Raw genomic sequence first — 21,145 nt, forward strand, 5'->3', positions numbered from 1 at the left:
TGCGCTCACTCCCAGCGTTTGCTGTTGGTGCTTTTACCCACTGTGTGCTTAGTGCACGCTCGCTGCCAGCTGCCCCACTATGCCTGCGGCAACGTGCATGTAAGGAGTTACATTATAGATTTTTCCGTGCCATATTTCCTATTGCCAGCTGGTGGCGCTATGACTATAAGTGAACACTGACGTGGATATGTGTTCAGACCAGGACTCTTATAAAACATATGAAGTGTGTGGCCGGTCGGACATTGCGTGCCTGAGTTACTATAGCTTCCTGCTTCATGGCGCAACATCAAACTTTGTCACGCCTCCACGGACACGCCCCTCATGAAAAGTCTGGAACTTGCAATGTATCGTCACAAAGGTCTAGGAAGTTATATTATAGAAAGACTTTAATTTATTTACATGTACCAGATTTCCTGTTATTTATTTAAATGTGTGACATTCCCTTTTTCCAGCTGGTGGCGCTATTGCTATAAGTGAACACTGATATGGATATGTGTAATCATAGGCGATAAAATTAATGCAGGCGAATTATAGTAGGATTTGTTATTTATTTAAATGTGTCACATTCCCTTTTGCCAGCTGGTGGCGCTATTGCTATGAGTGAACACTGACATGGATATGTGTTCAGGTCAGGACTCTTATCAAACATGTGAAGTGTGAGGCCGGTCAGACATTGTGTGCCTGAGTTACTAATAGCTTCCTGTTTCATGGCGAAACATCAAACTGTGTCAGGCCGCCACGGACACGCCCCTCATCGATAACTCAGCAACTTGCAATGTATCGTCACAAAGGTCTGAAGATCATACTGGCCAAATATGATTCTGACCTGTTTAAATATGTATGAGGAGTTAATCACAGTTTAAAACATGCCACTTCCTGTTATCTGCAGATGATGCTATAACAGTATCTGAATATTACCATGTAGATGTGTTCAGGCCAGGACTTTTATTAAATATGTGAAGTGTGAGACTGGTCAGACATTGTGTGCCTGAGTTACTATAGCTTCCTGTTTCATGGCGCAACATCAACTCTTTGACACGCCCCTCAACGAAAAGTCAGGAACTTGCAATGTATCGTCACAAAGGTCTAGGAAGTTATATTATAGAAAGACTTTAATTTATTTACATGTACCAGATTTTCTGTTATTTATTTAAATGTGTCACATTCCCTTTTGCCAGCTGGTGGCGCTATTGCCATAAGTGAACACTGACATGGATATGTGTAATCATAGGCAATAAAATTAATGCAGGCGAATTATAGTAGGATTTATTATTCATTTAAATGCATCACATTCCCTTTTGCCAGCTGGTGGCGCTATCGCTATAAGTGAACACTGACATGGATATGTGTTCAGGCCAGGACTCTTATCAAACATGTGAAGTGTGAGGCTGGTCGGACATTGTGTGCCTGTGTTACTATAGCTTCCTGTTTCATGGCGAAACATCAAACTTTTTCATGCCTCCACGCACAGGCCCCTCAACTAAAAGTCAGGATCATGAAATGTATCATCACAAAGGTCTGAAGGTCATACTGGCTATACTGGTCAAATATGATGCTGACTTGTTTGAATCTGTATGAGGAGTAAATCAAAGTTTAAAACATGCTACTTCCTGTTTCCTGCAGGTGGCGCTATAACAGTATCTGAATATTACCATGTAGATGTCTTCAGGCCAGGACTTTTATCAAATGTTTGAAGTCTGGGTGAAGTCTGGGGCCTGTTGCACATTGTAGGCCTGAGTTACAACAACTTCCTGTTCATGGCGAAACGCCAAACTTTGGATGGCCGCCAGGGTCACGTTCCCCCATGAAAAGTCAGGATCTCCACAATTTAGCTTCGCAAAGGCCTTAAGATTAGAATGACATGAAGATGATGTTGATCGGATTAAAACTCTAGGAGGAGTTCGTTAAAGTACGACAACTGAAAATTGAAACAAATTGCAAAATTGCACAGGAAATCAAAAATAACGGACTTCCTGTTGGGTTTAGAGCTATGCTCCAAGAGACTTTTCTTAATGATTCGGGGAGTTCTATCAACCCACTAAATTTGGTGAATGTACGTATTGCGTAGTGGCCTGGGCAGTTCTAGGTGGCGCTAGCGAGCCATTTTGCCACGCCTAATTTTAAAACCCATATCAGACGTAAATTTTTGCAAGGTCTGATGCGTGTGCAAATTATTGTGAGTTTTTGAGCATGTTTAGGCCTTCAAATTAGTGATCAGAGAAGAAGAAGAAGAAGAAGAAGAATAAACAACACAGAAACAAAAGGGCTCTGCACTACGGTGCAAGCCGGTGGCTTACTCCTCCGTGCTCGGGCCCTAATAATAATAAACAACACAGAAACAAAAGGGCTCTGCACTACGGTGCAAGCCGGTGGCTTGCTCCTCCGTGCTCGGGCCCTAATAACACGGAAGTAAAAGGCCGGCAGCCACCTCACGGTCGACTGCCGGCCACACAAACATAAATAAAACTTAACATTTCCGGGCCCGGTCCTCTCTCGTTGGCAGTCCCGTCGCTCGTCCTCTTATGCTCCCTAGCTCCCCGTGAGGCATGGTGTCCCCCACCGGGACCGGTGCGCGTACAGCTGATACTCATTATCACTCACGCCACCGGCCCCGCCTTCCTGCCCCACGGCTCTCGTCCCGGCTTCCTCGCTACAACTGTATTTAATATATTAGACATGTATACAATTTTTATAAAGAACGTTTGTGGGTCCTGCAAAGTCAATGACATAAGTGGCACGCTGCAATAAAAGTTATGTATAACATTTAGTGCTACAATAGAGAGAAAATGAATAAACTATGTAAGCTACAGACTGAAATAATAACTTTTGTAATAAAAAATAGTGTGTAATAGTATTGAAATGCTATAACTTTGATCCAGGACACAGCTGAAACAATCTGGACACAACACGCATAAAGATTTTTTCTTATGACTAGAGCCGATTCCAGTCTTTGTCAGTCAGAAAGGAGCACACACCTAACTGCTGTGCCAGACCACTAACGTTACACCACACATTCAACGACTGGACGTTCTGCTGAACCAACAAATCTATCGATCTATGTTATATTCCCGTTTTGTCAGTAAAGCAACCATGATGTTTGTGTTTTTGTATGGTTATGCACTTTCTGTTTCATGCAGATTAAACATTTTGATAATGATTTTACCTGCATATTTTCGATAAAGGAACTCAGGATATAATGTAAGTTTGTTGTGGATATAGTTCAGTATAAATAATATGTTGAGTAATATATGACTGAAAACGGCATACCTTAATATCCAGGTGCATTTGCTGCGTTCGTTTTGCAGGCTACTGTATAGTAGATAGAACATGTGTTTATTTGTATTTCATTTAGACTGTATTCACTAAAATGCATAAACGGATATCTTTTTTATTTTGCGTTGACAAAGTAGGCTATATTTAGCTTAAGATGGAGGTGTGTTCGTTTGCTATAGGGAAATCTTTTTGTTTTAATTGTACCTCATTGCTACTTGTATAAATAAATTAATAAGTCTGTCATTTAAAAAATCTACATAGAAATAACCCAACAATAGCTTTTATATTTTTCTCATTTCTCTATCTCATTGTTTGTCTGTGTTCAGTCTTTAGCTGTGAACACATATCTACAGAATATGAACAACTACTGAGCACAACTGGGGCATTGTCAGCCATTATGATCAAATTCCATTCATAATATAGTGAAAATAAGATTTGATTAAACATGATTAATGTATACGACTGGCATGCTGGCTGCACTGACAAAAACAACCCTTTAGCCAAAGAATACACAAAAGAATAGACAATAGTACTATTACACACTATTTTTTATTAAAGTTTTTATTTCAGTCTAAATGCAGCTTAAGTTACATAGTTTATTCATTTTCTCTCTATTGTAGCACTAAATGTTATACATAACTTTTATTGCAAACGTGCCACGTATGTCATTGACTTTGCAGGACCCACAAACGTTCTTTATAAAAATTGTATACATGTCTAATATATTAAATGTATATGCACCCACAAATGCTGGAAGCCAGCGAGCATAGTGGGGCAGCTGGCAGCGAGCGTGCACTAAGCACACAGTGGGTAAAAGCACCAACAGCAAACGCTGGGAGTGAGCGCAAACAGTGGAGGCAGCAGGCAAAAACGCAGGCAGTGAGCGCACACATCCCGGGCAGCTGCCTAAGATTGCAGCGATATGAGCTTGGCTATGCTGCAGCAACAAACGATCAACCCGTGTTGTCTTGTGGGCGTGGTCGCAATTTGAAAATTTTAAATCCTTTTTATTGCAATGTAAGAAGTTCCACTCTCCAAAACAGCATGTTTGGAGTTTGATTGGATAATAAGAACAAATAACTGGCCACTGTGGCCAAAGCGCTTCGTTTGACTTTTCCCAGATCTTCTACTCTTCCCTGTCGAACCCGGAAGCTAACCTTACCGACTGAACCATTTCTGAATTTGAATCTGAATCTGAATCTGAATTTGAATTTGAATCTGAATTTCTGCGTTTTGAATTTGAATCTGAATTTGAATTTCTGCGTTTTGAATTGTTCTATATTCAATTTAAGAAATTTAATATTAAATATTCATATTAAAATATAAAAAATCAAATTCAGAACTATATTGAATGTCAGGAAATATTCAATTTTGTGCAATTACACTTATCTAAAATTCAGATTTACAAAATTCAAATTCAGAACTATATTGAATGTCAGGAAATATTCAATTTTGTGCAATTACACTTATCTAAAATTCAGATTTACAAAATTCAAATTCAGATTGTTTTGTCATATTTCTGGCTCCATACCTCTGTAACTCACTTGAAAGGAAGAAGTCCTCGGTAATCTGAAGTGGCACCTTGATTGATGGAAGTTCTCTCCCAGGACCTTTGTGGTTTAAAAATAACCTATGATGTAGAAAAGGAATATATGAACAATTTAATTTATCCAATGTCCAACTTTCCTAGGCAATCGCCCCTTCTAAAAAAGGGAATAGCAAGATGACCTCATTCAGGGCTTGTGTATTTACCATATAATTTAGCACAAATATGAAAAAGTGCCTGCACTTCAAAGGAGCAGACGACTAAATAGATGGCCAGACATTGTCTTGACCTCATTGACGTTAAATGTTTTCTGTTTTCTTAGCCATGACAACTGTCTTAAAAAAGAGACAGTCGTTGTCCAAGGCCTGCCGTAAAACATCTCTTCAAAAGAGATGACCACAATAAATGTTTTAATTGTTTCCTATGTGACAAGAACTGGCATCTGACCTTCAAGGTCAGACCTTTCAAGAAAAAATGTCATGTATACACAAAAAATATTTTATTTACTCACTGTTTATCATGGTTCCTTCTGCCCGTGCCTTCCTTTCTTGTCCGTCATTGCCGTTTTCCCTAATGGGATAAAACCTCAACATATAATATGAAACTGACCATATTTCCTTTAACATGTAAATCATTGATATATTATGCAGGTTCAGTGAACATGTAAACATTCAATTCAATTCAATTCAATTTTATTTATATAGCGCTTTTCACAATGTGCATTGTTCCAAAGCAGCTTTACAGGAGCAAATAAGAAAAACACAGAAAGGTAAAACACAGCACAGTGCATGGTGTTTATAGACCAAGCAAGATCATTATAATAAATAATATCTAATAAATAAATGAATAAATAAATAAATGCAGTCTCCCGGTGAGCAAGCCAACACTGCACTGCTAAAAAAAATTTTTTTCCACTTTTATATAAAGTACACAAAGACTTCAGACCACAAACGCAATGTATTAGTTTAATCAGATTTATGCTAAGTGAAATATTCTTTGTCCAGATGTGAGATCACTGAACTGTTATTTCTCTATTTCAGGAATGCCAGCTGTTCTTGTTCTGACTGGCTTGGTTCTGATGCTGCTCACCACAAGCATCAGGTCTGAGTCGGCCCAGCTGAGGTTCCAGGGCCAGACTCAGTTTGTTGTAAACGAGAGCAGCAGGGCTATAGTGCGTCTTGTGGTGGAACGAGTTGGAGATCCAGTTAATGTAACTGCTCTGGTTCTGGTAGGTGTAATAAGCACATGCATCTTACAGTTATTTAGAGCCTAGTATAGTTGACAAACCTGGTTTTAGCAGAACGGTCATTCAAATTGGAAAACTTCTGCATAAAGACACTCACACTAAAGTTTAAGGTTTTGCATGATTTTTATATATTTTTATTCTTTTTAACAAGGTGTCAGAAAGGTCATAATATTAGAGAATCAGAATCAGAAAGAGCTTTATTGCCAAGTATGTTTGCACATACAAGGAATTTGTTTTGGTGACAGGAGCATCCAGAACACAGAAACAGCAACAAAAGTACACAGAGACCATAACACAATAGAATTACACAATGATTTAATTAAGGGCCTATGGGTATAAGAAATTAAGAAATACAATAATAAACATAAGATAAAGATATAGAGAGTAAAGCTATGTATGTATGTAAATATGTACAAGTAAAAATAAGAATAGACTATTGTAGTACAAGGTATGTGCTATATACAGCAGAATAAATTAAATATAATTTACAGAAAAAGTTGTATAAAAAATAGATAGTGTATTATCTGGAGGATATAATTAATATTGCACTTAATTATTATTGCACAGAGTTATTAATTGCACGGTGTAAAAACATTTAACTGTTCAAGAGGTAGATGGCCTGAGGGAAGAAGCTGTTTTTGTGTCTGGTTGTTTTGGTGCTCAGTGCTCTGTAGCGCCGACCAGACGGCAGCATTGTGAAGAGCTGATGGCTTGGATGTGAGAGGTCCAGGGTGATTTTCTGAGTCCTTTTCCTCACTCTGGATGTATACAGTCCTTGGAGGGTGGGCAGGGGAGCACCAATGATCTTCTCAGCAGTCCGAACCGTCCTCTGTAGTCTTCTGATGTCTGACTTTGTGGCTGAGCCAAACCAGACAGTGATGGATGTGCAGAGGACAGACTCTATGAAAGCTGAGTAAAACTGTTTTAATAGAGTTTGTGGTAGGTTGAACTTCTTCAGCTGATGTAAGAAGTACAACCTTTGCTGGGCTTTTTTAGCAATGAAGCCAATGTGATTGTCCCACTTCAGGTTCTGAGAGATGGTGGTGCCCAGGAACCTGAATGACTCCACTGCTGCCACAGTGCTGTTCATGATGGTGAGAGGGGGGAGTGCAGGGGGCTTTCTCCTGAAGTCCACAATCGTCTCCACCTTTTTAAGCGTGTTCAGCTCCAAGTTGTTATGACTGCACCAGACAGCCAGCTGCTCAGCCTCCTGTCTGTACGCAGACTCATCACCATCCTGGATGAGGCCAATGAGTGTGGTGTCGTCTGCGAACTTCATAAGTCTGACAGAAGGGTCCTGGGCAGTGCAGTCATTTGTGTACAGGGAGAAGAGCAGTGGGGAGAGAATGCACCCCTGGGGGGCGTCAGTACTGATTGTGCGGGTGCTGGAAGTGAGTTTCCCCATTCTCACTAACTGCTGCCTGTCTGTCAGAAAGCTGGTGATCCACTGACAGATAGAGCCAGGAACAGATAGCTGGGTTAACTTTGTCTGGAGCAGTGATGGGATGATGGTGTTGAAAGCGGATCTGAAGTCCACAAACAGGATCCTCACAAAGGTCCCTGGTCTATCCAGATGTTTCAGGACAAAATGCAGCCCCATGTTAACGGCATCCTCAACAGACCTGTTTGCTCTGTAGGCAAACTGCAGGGGGTCCAGTAAGGGTTCTGTGATGTCCTTCAGATAAGCCAGTACCAGTCTCTCGAATGACTTCATGACCACAGATGTGAGAGCGACGGGTCTGTAGTCATTCAGTCCTGTGATTTTGGGTTTCTTTGGGATGGAGATTATGGTGGAGCGCTTAAAACAGGAAGGAACTGTGCACAGCTCCAGTGATCTGTTGAAGATCTGTGAGAAGATGAAGGCCAGTTGAATAGCACAGCTTTTAAGACAGGCTGGGGAGATTCCATCTGGGCCTGGTGCTTTTCTTGTCTTATGTTTCCTAAAGACTCGGCACACATCATCTTCACTGATCTGAAGTGCAGGAGGTGGGGTGACTGAAGGTGATAGGTGTTGTGTAGAGAGAATGTCAGAGTTGGAGTGAGGTGTAAAGTTAGCATTTTCAAATCTGCAGTAAAAGTCATTCAGATCATTGACCAGGTGTTGATTGCCTGCAAAATTGGGGGATGGTGGCTTGTAGTTGGTGATGTCTTTAAGGCCTTTCCAAACAGACGCAGGGTCGTTGGCTGAAAACCGGTTTTCCAACTTTTTAGAGTAGTTTCTCTTAGCCACTCTGATCTCCTTTGTCATTGTGTTCCTAGCCTGCTTGTACAAGACTTTGTCCCCTTTTCTGTAGGCATCCTCCTTGGCTTGGCGAATCTGTCTGAGTTTTGCTGAGAACCATGGTTCATCATTGTTGTATTTTAAGGAAGTCCTGGTAGGAATGCACAAATCCTCACAGAAACTGATGTATGATGTAACAGTCTCTGTGAGCTCATCCAGATCGGTGGTAGCAGCTTCAAAAACACTCCAATTGGTGAACTCGAAACAGGCTTGTAAGGCCCACTCTGTTTCATTGGTCCATCTTTTAACAGTCCTTACCATAGGTTTGGCAGCTTTTAATTATGATTGTTTTTAGCTTTTTGATTATTTAACAATGGGAATACATAGGGCGGGAGGGGGTGGGGGTGCATGGCCGTTCTTAGTTGGTGGAGCGATTTGTCTGGTTGATTCCGATAACAAACGAGATTCCCTCCTGCTAAATAGTTACGCGGCCCGCACGGTCGGCATCCAACTTCTTAGAGGGACAAGTGGCGTTTAGCCACGTGAGACAGAGCGATAACAGGTCTGTGATGCCCTTAGATGTCTGGGGCTGCACGCGCGCCACAATGGGTGGATCAGCATGTGCCTACCCGTGCGCCGAAAGGCGCGGGTAACCCGCTGAACTCCGCTCGTGATCGGGACCGGGGATTGCAACTGTTTCCCACGAACGAGGAATTCCCAGTAGGCGCGGGTCACGAGCCCACGTCGATTAAGTCCCTGCCCTTTGTACACACTGCCCATCACTACTACCGATCGGACGGTTTAGCGAGTTCCTCGGATCGGCCTCGCCGGGGCTCCTCGCGGGCCCTGGCTGAGTGCCGAGAAGACGATCGAACTTGACTATTGAGAGGAAGTAATAGTCGTAACTTTTACTTTTACCTTGTTATGACTTTTACTTCCTCTAGATAGTTACGACTCGCCGTAGGGCGAGGTCGGCGGCGTGGAGTTCCTGCAGAAGCCCTCGGGTTGGTCTTACCCACGAGGAGCTCTTTTACGCCTCGGCATGCAGGATGGCCATGGTGCACAGAGCGGAGGCAGCTTGGCCCGTGGCAGTGTAAGCCCTCGACACCAGAGATGCCGAAAGCTTACCTGCCTCGGGCGAGAGGCAGAGACGACCTCTCCAGGTGGCCGCCGTCTGCGGGCATAAAGCACCATGACTGCACGCTCCACCTGGGGCACGCCGACGTAGCCCCTAGCTGCCCCCCCTCGAGGGAAGTAAGGATGACGAAGCTAGTTTGACGGGAACGCACCGAGAGGGGGGCGTTCCAGGTCTTACTAAGCTTCCTCATGCACTTCTGGGAAAGAAATGTTACCGGGACCGAGCGCGGCTTGGAGTCGTGCTTAGACCCGAGGCACCAAATTTCCACCCGCGAGCGCTGGGGAAGGTGAATACGTGGCTGAGGAACAAGTCGGAACCGTCTCTTGGGAAATGGTCAGACGATAGATTCTCAAGTCAAACCCCATCTGTTGGTTCGACACAACGTCGAGAGACCGACAGAAAGGGAACAACTAGTCTCACTGACTAGCAATTAGTTAGGACTAATCAGTCTTTCTTTTCATATTTCAATTAGCCAAATCTACCTTGTTATGTGCCTGATTTAAAGAAGTTATGACCAGTCTTGAAGACAAAAAATACCTTCTAAGATTTGTCTAAGCAGTTTATGCAACCAGACCTGAATTTATTACAAATTAATTAAAACCACACGTCACTCATGAAGATGTTTTCCTTGCAGTTGCAGGGAGAAGACACTGGTGACTTCGAGGCCACAACTGCTGCTGCTTTTCTCCTGTCCTCTGAAAGTAACAAAACCATATTCATCGCTGTGAAGGATGATGATTTACCCGAGGCTGATGAGACTTTTGTGTTCAACCTCTGCCTACAGGTAGAGCTTATATTTAAATGCCATTAATGCTTTTGCATGAACTCTTACCATGGGATCTATTATGCCCCTATTCACAAGTGTCAGGTGTCCCCAGAAGATTTTTATGATGTATAAGTTTTATTTCAAAATATATTCTAAATTCCCCTTTTTAGTTGTTTTAGGTGTGTGCAGTATACCTTGAAATCAAATGAGCTGTCTTTTGTGAGAAAATATTTAAAAAACACCACTGCTAGAATTCATAGAGATAAAATTATATGTTTGGGCCCCAGACACCACTGGGCACTGCAAAGATGATTATTGGGCCTTCCCTTTCAGTGCTAGGGCCCAGGACAACATTCCTGGCTGTCTTCTCCTTGACAACGACCCACATTAGCACATGCTTGCAGTAGTATAAAAAAGTCTTCACGGGTGTCAATTAAGGGCCCCTGTTTACTGTTGTGTCCCAGACTGTTGACAGTGAGTGATTAATGACAGCAGGTCAAGGCATCCACTGTCTGCTTGTCCACTGTAACAAATAAACCTCATGCTGGCACAATAGAGCAACTTAAGGGTGACAGAGGACCTTTGGCTAAATGAATTTAGAGCTAAAGGAAGTTAAAAGAAGGCTAGACAGTCCTTAAGAATAATTTACATGACATATTTTTGATGAACAGACACCATGGGAGAAAAAAATATTAGTGTCTCCTCTAATAAATGCCTTTTACTGATGCAAACGACCCTCTGCTGTGGTTTGGAAACTACAGTGGGAGATGGAGGAAGAGTGGGTAACGCTGTGGTACTGAACAAGGCCTCAGTCACAGACAGCACAGGAATTGTCTGATCATGTGTATTCCATGTCTGCGTTGCTACTGCAACAAAAGCTCTGCTCCTGAAAGCTGATACAGCAGGGAAAAAGCTCATTTGAATGGAGGCCTGAAAAAAGAAGGAGCACACGGTTGCTAGTTTATCTTTAAACCCTGTCTCTAATTGTTCTCTTTATGATACACGCACTGATGCAAACTTTGCTTTGTGAAAACACAGCAAAGTTGCATTGTTTCATTCAAATTTTAATGTACATTCTTTATATGCTTTCATTTTCAGAGTTCTTCAAATGGTGTGACAGTGGGAACTCCAAATACTGCCACCATCACCATCCTGTCCAATGACAACGCCTTTGGAATAATTTCCTTCAACTCAGTAAGACTTTCTCCATAATTTCCTCAATGATCACTAGGGAGAAATTGTTTATAAAACACTGGGAGGTCAAAAGGGTCACTAGAAGCTTTCACTTGTTTTGTGGGAGTGGGTAATTAAAACTCGGGATGGGAGGGTAGGTGGATTGATGGGAAAATGTTGTGACTCAGATGCTTGAGTGCAGGAGTCACTTAGATGGGAGTCCAGGAAAACTGCTGAGTTGCTAAGAACAAAGAAAAAGACTGGATGAATTGATTAACTTGTTAATAATGTTGTCATGGAGACTAAATGGACTCGTGACATTGCTCAGTTTTAATATTTAGGGCCCGAGCACGGAGGAGCAAGCCACCGGCTTGCACCGTAGTGCAGAGCCCTTTTGTTTCTGTGTTGTTTATTAGGGCCCGAGCACGGAGGAGCAAGCCACCGGCTTGCACCGAAGTGCAGAGCCCTTTTGTTTCTGTGTTGTTTATTAGTATTAGGGCCCGAGCACGGAGGAGCAAGCCACCGGCTTGCACCGTAGTGCAGAGCCCTTTTGTTTCTGTGTTGTTTATTATTATTATGGCCCGAGCACGGAGGAGCAAGCCACCGGCTTGCACCGTAGTGCAGAGCCCTTTTGTTTCTGTGTTGTTTATTATTATTATTATTAGGGCCCGAGCACGGAGGAGCAAGCCACCGGCTTGCACCGTAGTGCAGAGCCCTTTTGTTTCTGTGTTGTTTATTATTCTTCTTCTTCTTCTCCCTCTTTGATCGCTAATTTGAAGGCCTAAACATGCTCAAAAACTCACAATAATTTGCACACGCATCAGACCTTGCAAAAATTTACGTCTGATATGGGTTTTAAAATTAGGCGTGGCAAAATGGCTCGCTAGCGCCACCTAGAACTGCCCAGGCCACTACGCAATACGTACATGCACCAAATTTGGTGGGCTGATAGAACACCCCGAATCATGAAGAAAAGTCTCTTGGAGCATATCTCTAAACCCAACAGGAAGTCCGTTATTTTTGATTTCCTGTGCAATTTTGTAATTTGTTTCAATTTCCAGTCGTCGTACTTTAACGAACTCCTCCTAGAGTTTTAATCCGATCAACATCATCTTCATGTCATTCTCATCTTAAGGCCTTTGCGAAGCTAAATTGCGGAGATCCTGACTTTTCATGGGGGAACGTGACCCTGGCGGCCATCCAAAGTTTGGCGTTTCGCCATGAACAGGAAGTTGTTGTAACTCAGGCCTACAATGTGCAACAGGCCCCAGACTTCACCCAGACTTCACACATTTGATAAAAGTCCTGGCCTGAAGACATCTACATGGTAATATTCAGATACTGTTATAGCGCCACCTGCAGGAAACAGGAAGTAGCATGTTTTAAACTGTGATTTACTCCTCATACAGATTCAAACAAGTCAGCATCATATTTGACCAGTATAGCCAGTATGATCTTCAGACCTTTGTGATGATACATTTCATGATCCTGACTTTTAGTTGAGGGGCCTGTGCGTGGCGGCCTGAAAAAGTTTGATGTTTCGCCATGAAACAGGAAGCTATAGTAACTCAGGCACACAATGTCCGACCAGCCTCACACTTCACATGTTTGATAAGAGTCCTGGCCTGAACACATATCCATGTCAGTGTTCACTTATAGCAATAGCGCCACCAGCTGGCAAAAGGGAATGTGACACATTTAAATAAATAACAAATCCTACTATAATTCGCCTGCATTAATTTTATCGCCTATGATTACACATATCCATGTCAGTGTTCACTTATAGCAATAGCGCCACCAGCTGGCAAAAGGGAATGTGACACATTTAAATAAATAACAGGAAATCTGGTACATGTAAATAAATTAAAGTCTTTCTATAATATAACTTCCTAGACCTTTGTGACGATACATTGCAAGTTCCAGACTTTTCGTTGAGGGGCGTGTCCGTGGTGGCGTGACAAAGTTTGATGTTTCTCCATGAAACAGGAAGCTATAGTAACTCAGGCACACAATGTCCGACCGGCCTCACACTTCACATGTTTGATAAGAGTCCTGGCCTGAACACATATCCATGTCAGTGTTCACTTATAGCAATAGCGCCACCAGCTGGCAAAAGGGAATGTGACACATTTAAATAAATAACAGGAAATCTGGTACATGTAAATAAATTAAAGTCTTTCTATAATATAACTTCCTAGACCTTTGTGACGATACATTGCAAGTTCCAGACTTTTCGTTGAGGGGCGTGTCAAAGAGTTGATGTTTCGCCATGAAACAGGAAGCTATAGTAACTCAGGCACACAATGTCCGACCGGCCTCACACTTCACATGTTTGATAAGAGTCCTGGCCTGAACACATATCCATGTCAGTGTTCACTTATAGCAATAGCGCCACCAGCTGGCAAAAGGGAATGTGACACATTTAAATAAATAACAAATCCTACTATAATTCGCCTGCATTAATTTTATCGCCTATGATTACACATATCCATGTCAGTGTTCACTTATAGCAATAGCGCCACCAGCTGGCAAAAGGGAATGTGACACATTTAAATAAATAACAGGAAATCTGGTACATGTAAATAAATTAAAGTCTTTCTATAATATAACTTCCTAGACCTTTGTGACGATACATTGCAAGTTCCAGACTTTTCGTTGAGGGGCGTGTCAGTGGTGGCGTGACAAAGTTCGATGTTTCTCCATGAAACAGGAAGCTATAGTAACTCAGACACACAATGTCTGACCGGCCTCACACTTCACATGTTTGATAAGAGTCCTGTCCTGTACACATATCCATGTCAGTGTTCACTCATAGCAATAGCGCCACCAGCTGGCAAAAGGGAATGTGACACATTTAAATAAATAATAAATCCTACTATAATTCGCCTGCATTAATTTTATTGCCTATGATTACACATATCCATGTCAGTGTTCACTTATGGCAATAGCGCCACCAGCTGGCAAAAGGGAATGTGACACATTTAAATAAATAACAGAAAATCTGGTACATGTAAATAAATTAAAGTCTTTCTATAATATAACTTCCTAGACCTTTGTGACGATACATTGCAAGTTCCTGACTTTTCGTTGAGGGGCGTGTCAAAGAGTTGATGTTTCGCCATGAAACAGGAAGCTATAGTAACTCAGGCACACAATGTCTGACCAGCCTCACACTTCACATGTTTGATAAGAGTCCTGGCCTGAACACATATCCATGTCAGTGTTCACTTATAGCAATAGCGCCACCAGCTGGCAAAAGGGAATGTGACACATTTAAATAAATAACAAATCCTACTATAATTCGCCTGCATTAATTTTATCGCCTATGATTACACATATCCATGTCAGTGTTCACTTATAGCAATAGCGCCACCAGCTGGCAAAAGGGAATGTGACACATTTAAATAAATAACAGGAAATCTGGTACATGTAAATAAATTAAAGTCTTTCTATAATATAACTTCCTAGACCTTTGTGACGATACATTGCAAGTTCCAGACTTTTCGTTGAGGGGCGTGTCAAAGAGTTGATGTTTCGCCATGAAACAGGAAGCTATAGTAACTCAGGCACACAATGTCCGACCAGCCTCACACTTCACATGTTTGATAAGAGTCCTGGCCTGAACACATATCCATGTCAGTGTTCACTTATAGCAATAGCGCCACCAGCTGGCAAAAGGGAATGTGACACATTTAAATAAATAACAGGAAATCTGGTACATGTAAATAAATTAAAGTCTTTCTATAATATAACTTCCTAGACATTTGTGACGATACATTGCAAGTTCCTGACTTTTCATGAGGGGCGTGTCCGTGGAGGCGTGACAAAGTTTGATGTTTCGCCATGAAACAGGAAGCTATAGTAACTCAGGCACACAATGTCCGACCGGCCTCACACTTCACATGTTTGATAAGAGTCCTGGCCTGAACACATATCCATGTCAGTGTTCACTTATAGTCATAGCGCCACCAGCTGGCAATAGGAAATATGGCACGGAAAAATCTATAATGTAACTCCTTATATGCACGTTGCCCACCGTTCACTGTTCCTGAGGCCGATGGGTGGTGATGGCACAGGGTTGCAGTTGCAGTTTTGCGCGAGGGCCCGATCATCGCTGCTTGCAGCTTTAATTATCCTTATTTCCCTTAAATTTCTGGTTCACCCAGAAATGAAAATTCTGTCATCATTTACTCTCCCTCTTGTCATTTCAATCCTGTTTGATTTAGGTTCTTCTGCATAACACAAACGAAGACATTTTGAAAAATGTTGGTAACCGAACAATGTGGGTACCCATTAACTTGCTTTGGGTTTGTATCTGTACAATACAAGTGAATGGGCACCTCCATTGTTGTCCCTTCACATGTAAGGGATTGTTATAATATCTGATTTAATTACAGTGAACATTGTTTGTTTATATTTAGACCTCCATTATTACTGTGGAGGAGCCAAGAGGTAGAGGCCAGTATGTACCTCTAACCCTTATCAGAGAGAAAGGGACCTATGGAACCGTGACTGTAAACTTTGAGGTAAAGAACACAACCAGAATAAACTCTGTCAAAACATTAAAGATTAAGTTGTTAGCAATGACATGCAGATATTTTTATACAAACATATTTTTATCTTTCTGACTGACAGATTATTGGAGGTCCAAACCCTTCAATTGAAGATCTCAGTCCAGACATGGGCAATATCACAATTCCTCCTGGTCGTGCCGTTGTAGTTTTTAGCATCATGATACAAGATGACAAGGTAATAAGCACCATGCACAGACAAAATATGTACATGCAAAATGACAACATCAAACAATGAAATCAGCTGTGGGGTCCTTTGCTTGATTCATAATTTGTGTTCCTATACGACTGTTTTTGACTCCATATCACCACTAGCTTCCTGAAGATGATGAGATCTTCACAGTTCAGTTGACAGAAGCAGCTGGTGGAGCTTTACTCAATCCTAACAGAAGCAGATTGCAAATCAAGATCTCCCGTAATGATGCTCCTGTCCGCTTCGCCAAGCCCTTTGTGGTTGTGCCTGAGAACATTGGTGTTATTTCTCTTACTGTTACACGTGGAAGAACCGAGGATGCTCTTCTGATTGGTTCTGACAACAGAACTGTGTCTGTGGCCTATACGGTCATCACGGGCAGTGGGGCTGGCAGTGCTACGCCAATGGCAGACTTTGTGGATCTGGAGGCAGAGAGGATGGTTGTTTTTCCTCCAGGTGTCCATGAAACAGAGCTCCGCTTCAACATCAGAGATGACAACATTCCAGAAATCGCAGAGTCTTTCCAAGTGGTTCTTTTAGAAGAGACACTGTTGGGTGATGCAGTGCTGATGATTCCAAGTATGGTTCATGTTACCATTGAGCCCAACGATAAGCCTTATGGAGTGTTGTCAATCAGTCCTTATCCCACACAACCGCTTATCATCAATGAAGACCTGACCCAGATGTGAGTAGGGATTATTTTACTGGGATAAGGTCCTAGCAATAATATGTAACCCTGGACAACAAAACCAGTTTTATGGGTCAATTTTTCGAAATTTAGATTTTTACATAATCTGAAAGCTGAATAAATAGACTTTCTATTGATGTATGAGTTGTTAGAATAGGACAATATCTGACTGAGATACAACCGTTTAAAACTCTGGAATCTGAGAGTGCAAAAAAATCAAAATATTGAGAAAATTGCCTTTGAAATTGTTAATCAGGGGCACTGTGGTAGGCCATCCACTCACAAAAATAAAGTTTTTATATATTTAAGGTTGTCAATTTACAAAATATCTTCATGGAACATTATCTTTATTTAATATCCTAATGATTTTTGGCCTAAAAGAAAAATTGATAATTTTGACCCATACAATGTATTTTTGTCTTTTACTAAAAATGTTCCCGTGCTACTTAGGACTGGTTTTGTGATCCAGGGTCACATATATGCATGAGCATTACTGGATCTCTAGGTAATCTTTGATTCACTGGGTGTAGTTTGGATTTTATTAGAACCATATGGTGACACAAGTAAACTTTATATTATAATTATCATTGACATTGATCCACCAAATGCCAATGCAGGTTTTCGTTTGTTGGATCCGTGTGAATTAGCCTTTAAGCTACATTCACATTGCAGTGTTTCATTAGCTACAAATTGTTAAAGCTGCAGTCTGTAACTTTCTCTGTTTGAAACAAACAGTTATTATTATTATTACCCAAAAAACATAGTAGTAATAAACATAATAATAATCATTACCTTTAACAACTTGTGGAGTGCAGCTTTATGTTTGTAGTGCCAGATGTGTTAAACCTAAATTATGTTCTGATTTTGTCAGGAAACAGTTGTGTTACATGCTGGTCCCACCTCAACTCAACTTTATTTATATAGCGCTTTTACAATTTTCATTGTTACAAAGCAGCTGTACATGAGACATATTGACTATAAGCAAAATAATTAAAGTTGTACCTGCAAAAACAAGATTTTTTTTTCTAGTATAGAGAATGTGAAGCCCTATGTTACATGTTGCAGTGGTGCCACCGTTTTTGGAGGATAATACTCCACTGCTATTATTGTTTTGATATGTACAGTCACTTGTTTTGTTTGATGGAGAAATCGAAAGTGAACGAACCATTGGCTTTTCCTGGACGACTCTGCTTTAATGTTATTGCAGTTTTTAACATGGTAGTCTTAGTCAAACTTTATTTTCCCTGAAGGGCAATTTATTTCACAGCCAGCAGTAAACCATATGAAACAACGACAAGCACCATAACACACAAACAAAAACAACAAGAATGACTTCCATTAATAATGACCATAAGATTATTTGTAATTTAAAAAACCGATGGCAGCTGGTATAAAAGAGTTTTTAAATCTATTGGTCCTACTGTCATGAATCTCTTGGGTGAGGTGAGGACAACGGACCCAAGTGCAGACAGGGACGTAAGGGGTTAACAAGACTTTAATAATAAATAACAGACAAAACAAAAGCCCACAATGGGGGACAACAGAACAAAACATGGCAAAAGGAACAAAGACTAAACTAACAAGACTAGACTAGACTAGACTAATAAAACATTACAAGAACTAACACTAAACTCACTGACAAAGAACTCACCCACGTGACACAAGCAATGGACCAGCACAGGACAATGAAACATGAGGACTATATAAAGGGAACAAAATCAAGAAAGAACAGGTGTGGGACATGAACTAATTAACAAGCAATAACAAGACGAAAAGGGCGGGAACAGAGACGCCACACCGGAGAGAGGGAGTATATGGAAGGCCAAAACTGTCTCTCTCCACATAAAACAAGTGGTTCTGTCATGGCTCTGCCACAAGATCAAGAAAGGCAAGACAATATGGGGCAGAACCATGACACCTACATAAAGGCAAACAATATGTGCGAGTAGAAGGAAGCAACTTAAAAACATTCTGCAAGGGATGGCTGGGATCATTCATAATTAACTCCGCCTTCTTCAGAGTCCTGGCCTTGTATAGGTCATTCAACTCATTTAAAGTGGTGCCAACAATCTTACCACACACTTTAACAATACCTTGCAGTCTGTTTCTATTTTTAACATTAAGCGACCCATACCAACACACAAGTGAGAAAGTAATGACAGATTCAATACAACAAGAATAAAACATTTTCATAAAAGTACTGTCCACTTTAAAACTACAAAGCTTCCACAAATAGAACATCTGCTGGTGGGCTTTCTTACACACAGCATCCACATGAGTCTCAACGGTCAATTTATCGTCTATTATGGTACCAAGGTGTTTAAATTGATGTACAACCTCAACAGCGTGATCATTAATAACCACAGGAGAGATGACCATAGGATTCTTCCTAAAATCTGTAATCATCTCTTTAGTTTTAAGTTAATTTATGCTATACTGCTATACTCCTTAAGGAACTTAACATTCGCTCATCCAATTTGTTACGAAGCGACTGAACGTTAGCCAACATAACCGTAGGGAGAGGCATACGACGATGGCCTTGTCTCTTCAACCTCTGGCGCATGCCACCTCGACTCCCCCTCTTCCTCACCTTTTTCGGCTTGGATGTCCATCCTCGATTCACCTCAGTAGAGTCCGGCCAAATAACTTCTACTGGGAACGCCGTCAGAAGGTCCACCGTGCCACCTTCAGAGTTACGTAGTAGTAGGAGAAACTCGCGGCTATACCGTATAGGTTAGCGGAAGTTGCAAAAAACCATCAAAAAGTAGCAAAAAAACAACAAAAGCAAAAAAGAGCCCGACATATCAAAAGAAGACATTGTTATTACCAAATAAATAACAAACAAACAGAATTTTTAAAAAACTGCACTGAACTACAAGCTAACAAACTGCTGATGCGTGTCACCGTATCACAGCGCCACGTCACATCACTGAGACCGACCTACCATAGTTATATTTCCTAATCAAACAAGAAAAACAAAACACTGCATTGAACGCACTTGCAGCCATCCTCCCAAGATAGCGCAACATTCAACGCGGCGTGACGTCGATTAACAAGCTCTATATATCCCAGTCTCATTTTGACACAGGTTGAGTAATAATCTAATGGATGGTCGCCATTATGAATGAGATTGAAATGTTTTTAAATAGGTAGACAGATCATATCAAGTAACAAAGTTTTTTCTGTCTCAGATATGAAGGCATTATCATTGTGAGGAATGGAGGAACTCATGGAGCTGTTTCAGTTAGATGGAATATTACAAGAAACTCCAAGGACGAGAGTCTTGTGTCTGCAGACCTTAACCCCAACTCAGGTACAATGAGGTTTGCTGAGGGTCAGATGAGTGCTGTACTGCCTTTAAACATCACTCAGGACAGCCTTCCTGAAAAGGCTGAGGCCTTTCTCCTCAGACTGATCCCAAGCTCTGTACAAGGAGGAGCTGAAGTTGGTGAGCCTATGGAGGTAAGTGGTTAAAATTAATGTTTTGATTTGATGTTAGTGTTTTCTGGCTTTGTTTTTGTTTTAGCTAGCCTGTTTAGAGATTTCTGTAATGCATTTCTGAATGGAAGGCAGATCATAGATTGGTGGTGGATCAAATAAAGGACCATGTGATTTGATGTTGATGACAACTTAAAGAGCTCTAGAGCTCCCCTTTAATTTTTGGAAGGAAAATGTTATTATTCATAATGTGCCCTGGCACTGTTTTTCTAACATGTTGAACTATATCCAGCTTTGAGGATATTCTAGACCTTTATGCTTCGTTTCACGCTGCTGTCAAATAGCCATGGTAGCAGCTCCATCTTGGACCTCAGTGGGAGGTTTGTGGTCAAGCATCCTGGGAGGTTCTCGTACAGAGCAATTCTTCTTAATTTTGCTCTGGCTCAGACATCTTATCAAGGAGGAAGTTCAGAGATCAGGGCTGGTTCTTACTGTAGTTGCCATCTGGGCAGCACTTATTCAGTTTAAGCAGATGTGGCCTATACTCAGACACATGTGTCTCCCTGGCACATCACATACTGTGTGTCACTTGGGTGTTCCTCCATGCGGTCCCAACACAAAACAAAGCAACAGCACCTGGGGGTTTGTCTTTTCTTGCTTGTTTGTAAAAACAGTGGACTGTTGTTTATGTTTAAACCATCATTTACTTGTAAGTGTGGGCATGAATGTGGCAGCTTGCTTGCACTGATCTCATTGGGAGCCCTGTTGTGCATGTGATTTTGGCAAGTTATTTTGGAAGCTTTGAAAGCAGAAATGTTCAGTCTGTGGTTTTGTTAACTTAATACACCTTCAGTATATTGATTCTGCTATTACAAAGTGTCCTTTTGAGTTA

At 41.4% G+C, this 21,145-nt stretch overlaps 2 protein-coding genes across 5 annotated transcripts in view; one reads left to right on the forward strand and one right to left on the reverse strand.

Annotated features, from left to right (window-relative positions):
* Nucleotides 1-21,145, reverse strand: part of LOC130562156 (alpha-N-acetylgalactosaminide alpha-2,6-sialyltransferase 2-like) — a 178,921-nt gene that overhangs the window by 60,594 nt on the left and 97,182 nt on the right. The window lies entirely within an intron of this gene.
* LOC130562155 (adhesion G-protein coupled receptor V1-like) overlaps nt 1-21,145 on the forward strand; it is a 91,588-nt gene that overhangs the window by 20,777 nt on the left and 49,666 nt on the right. For both annotated transcript variants that reach the window (XM_057347027.1, XM_057347028.1), the window contains exons 2-8: nt 5,860-6,047; nt 10,059-10,208; nt 11,289-11,384; nt 15,785-15,889; nt 15,999-16,112; nt 16,250-16,812; nt 20,007-20,277. In XM_057347027.1, coding sequence (XP_057203010.1) covers nt 5,860-6,047; nt 10,059-10,208; nt 11,289-11,384; nt 15,785-15,889; nt 15,999-16,112; nt 16,250-16,812; nt 20,007-20,277 — 1,487 coding nt within the window. The remainder of the gene's footprint in view (nt 1-5,859; nt 6,048-10,058; nt 10,209-11,288; nt 11,385-15,784; nt 15,890-15,998; nt 16,113-16,249; nt 16,813-20,006; nt 20,278-21,145) is intronic.

Source organism: Triplophysa rosa, linkage group LG11, assembly GCF_024868665.1.
Source record: "Triplophysa rosa linkage group LG11, Trosa_1v2, whole genome shotgun sequence".
NCBI lineage: Eukaryota > Metazoa > Chordata > Actinopteri > Cypriniformes > Nemacheilidae > Triplophysa > Triplophysa rosa.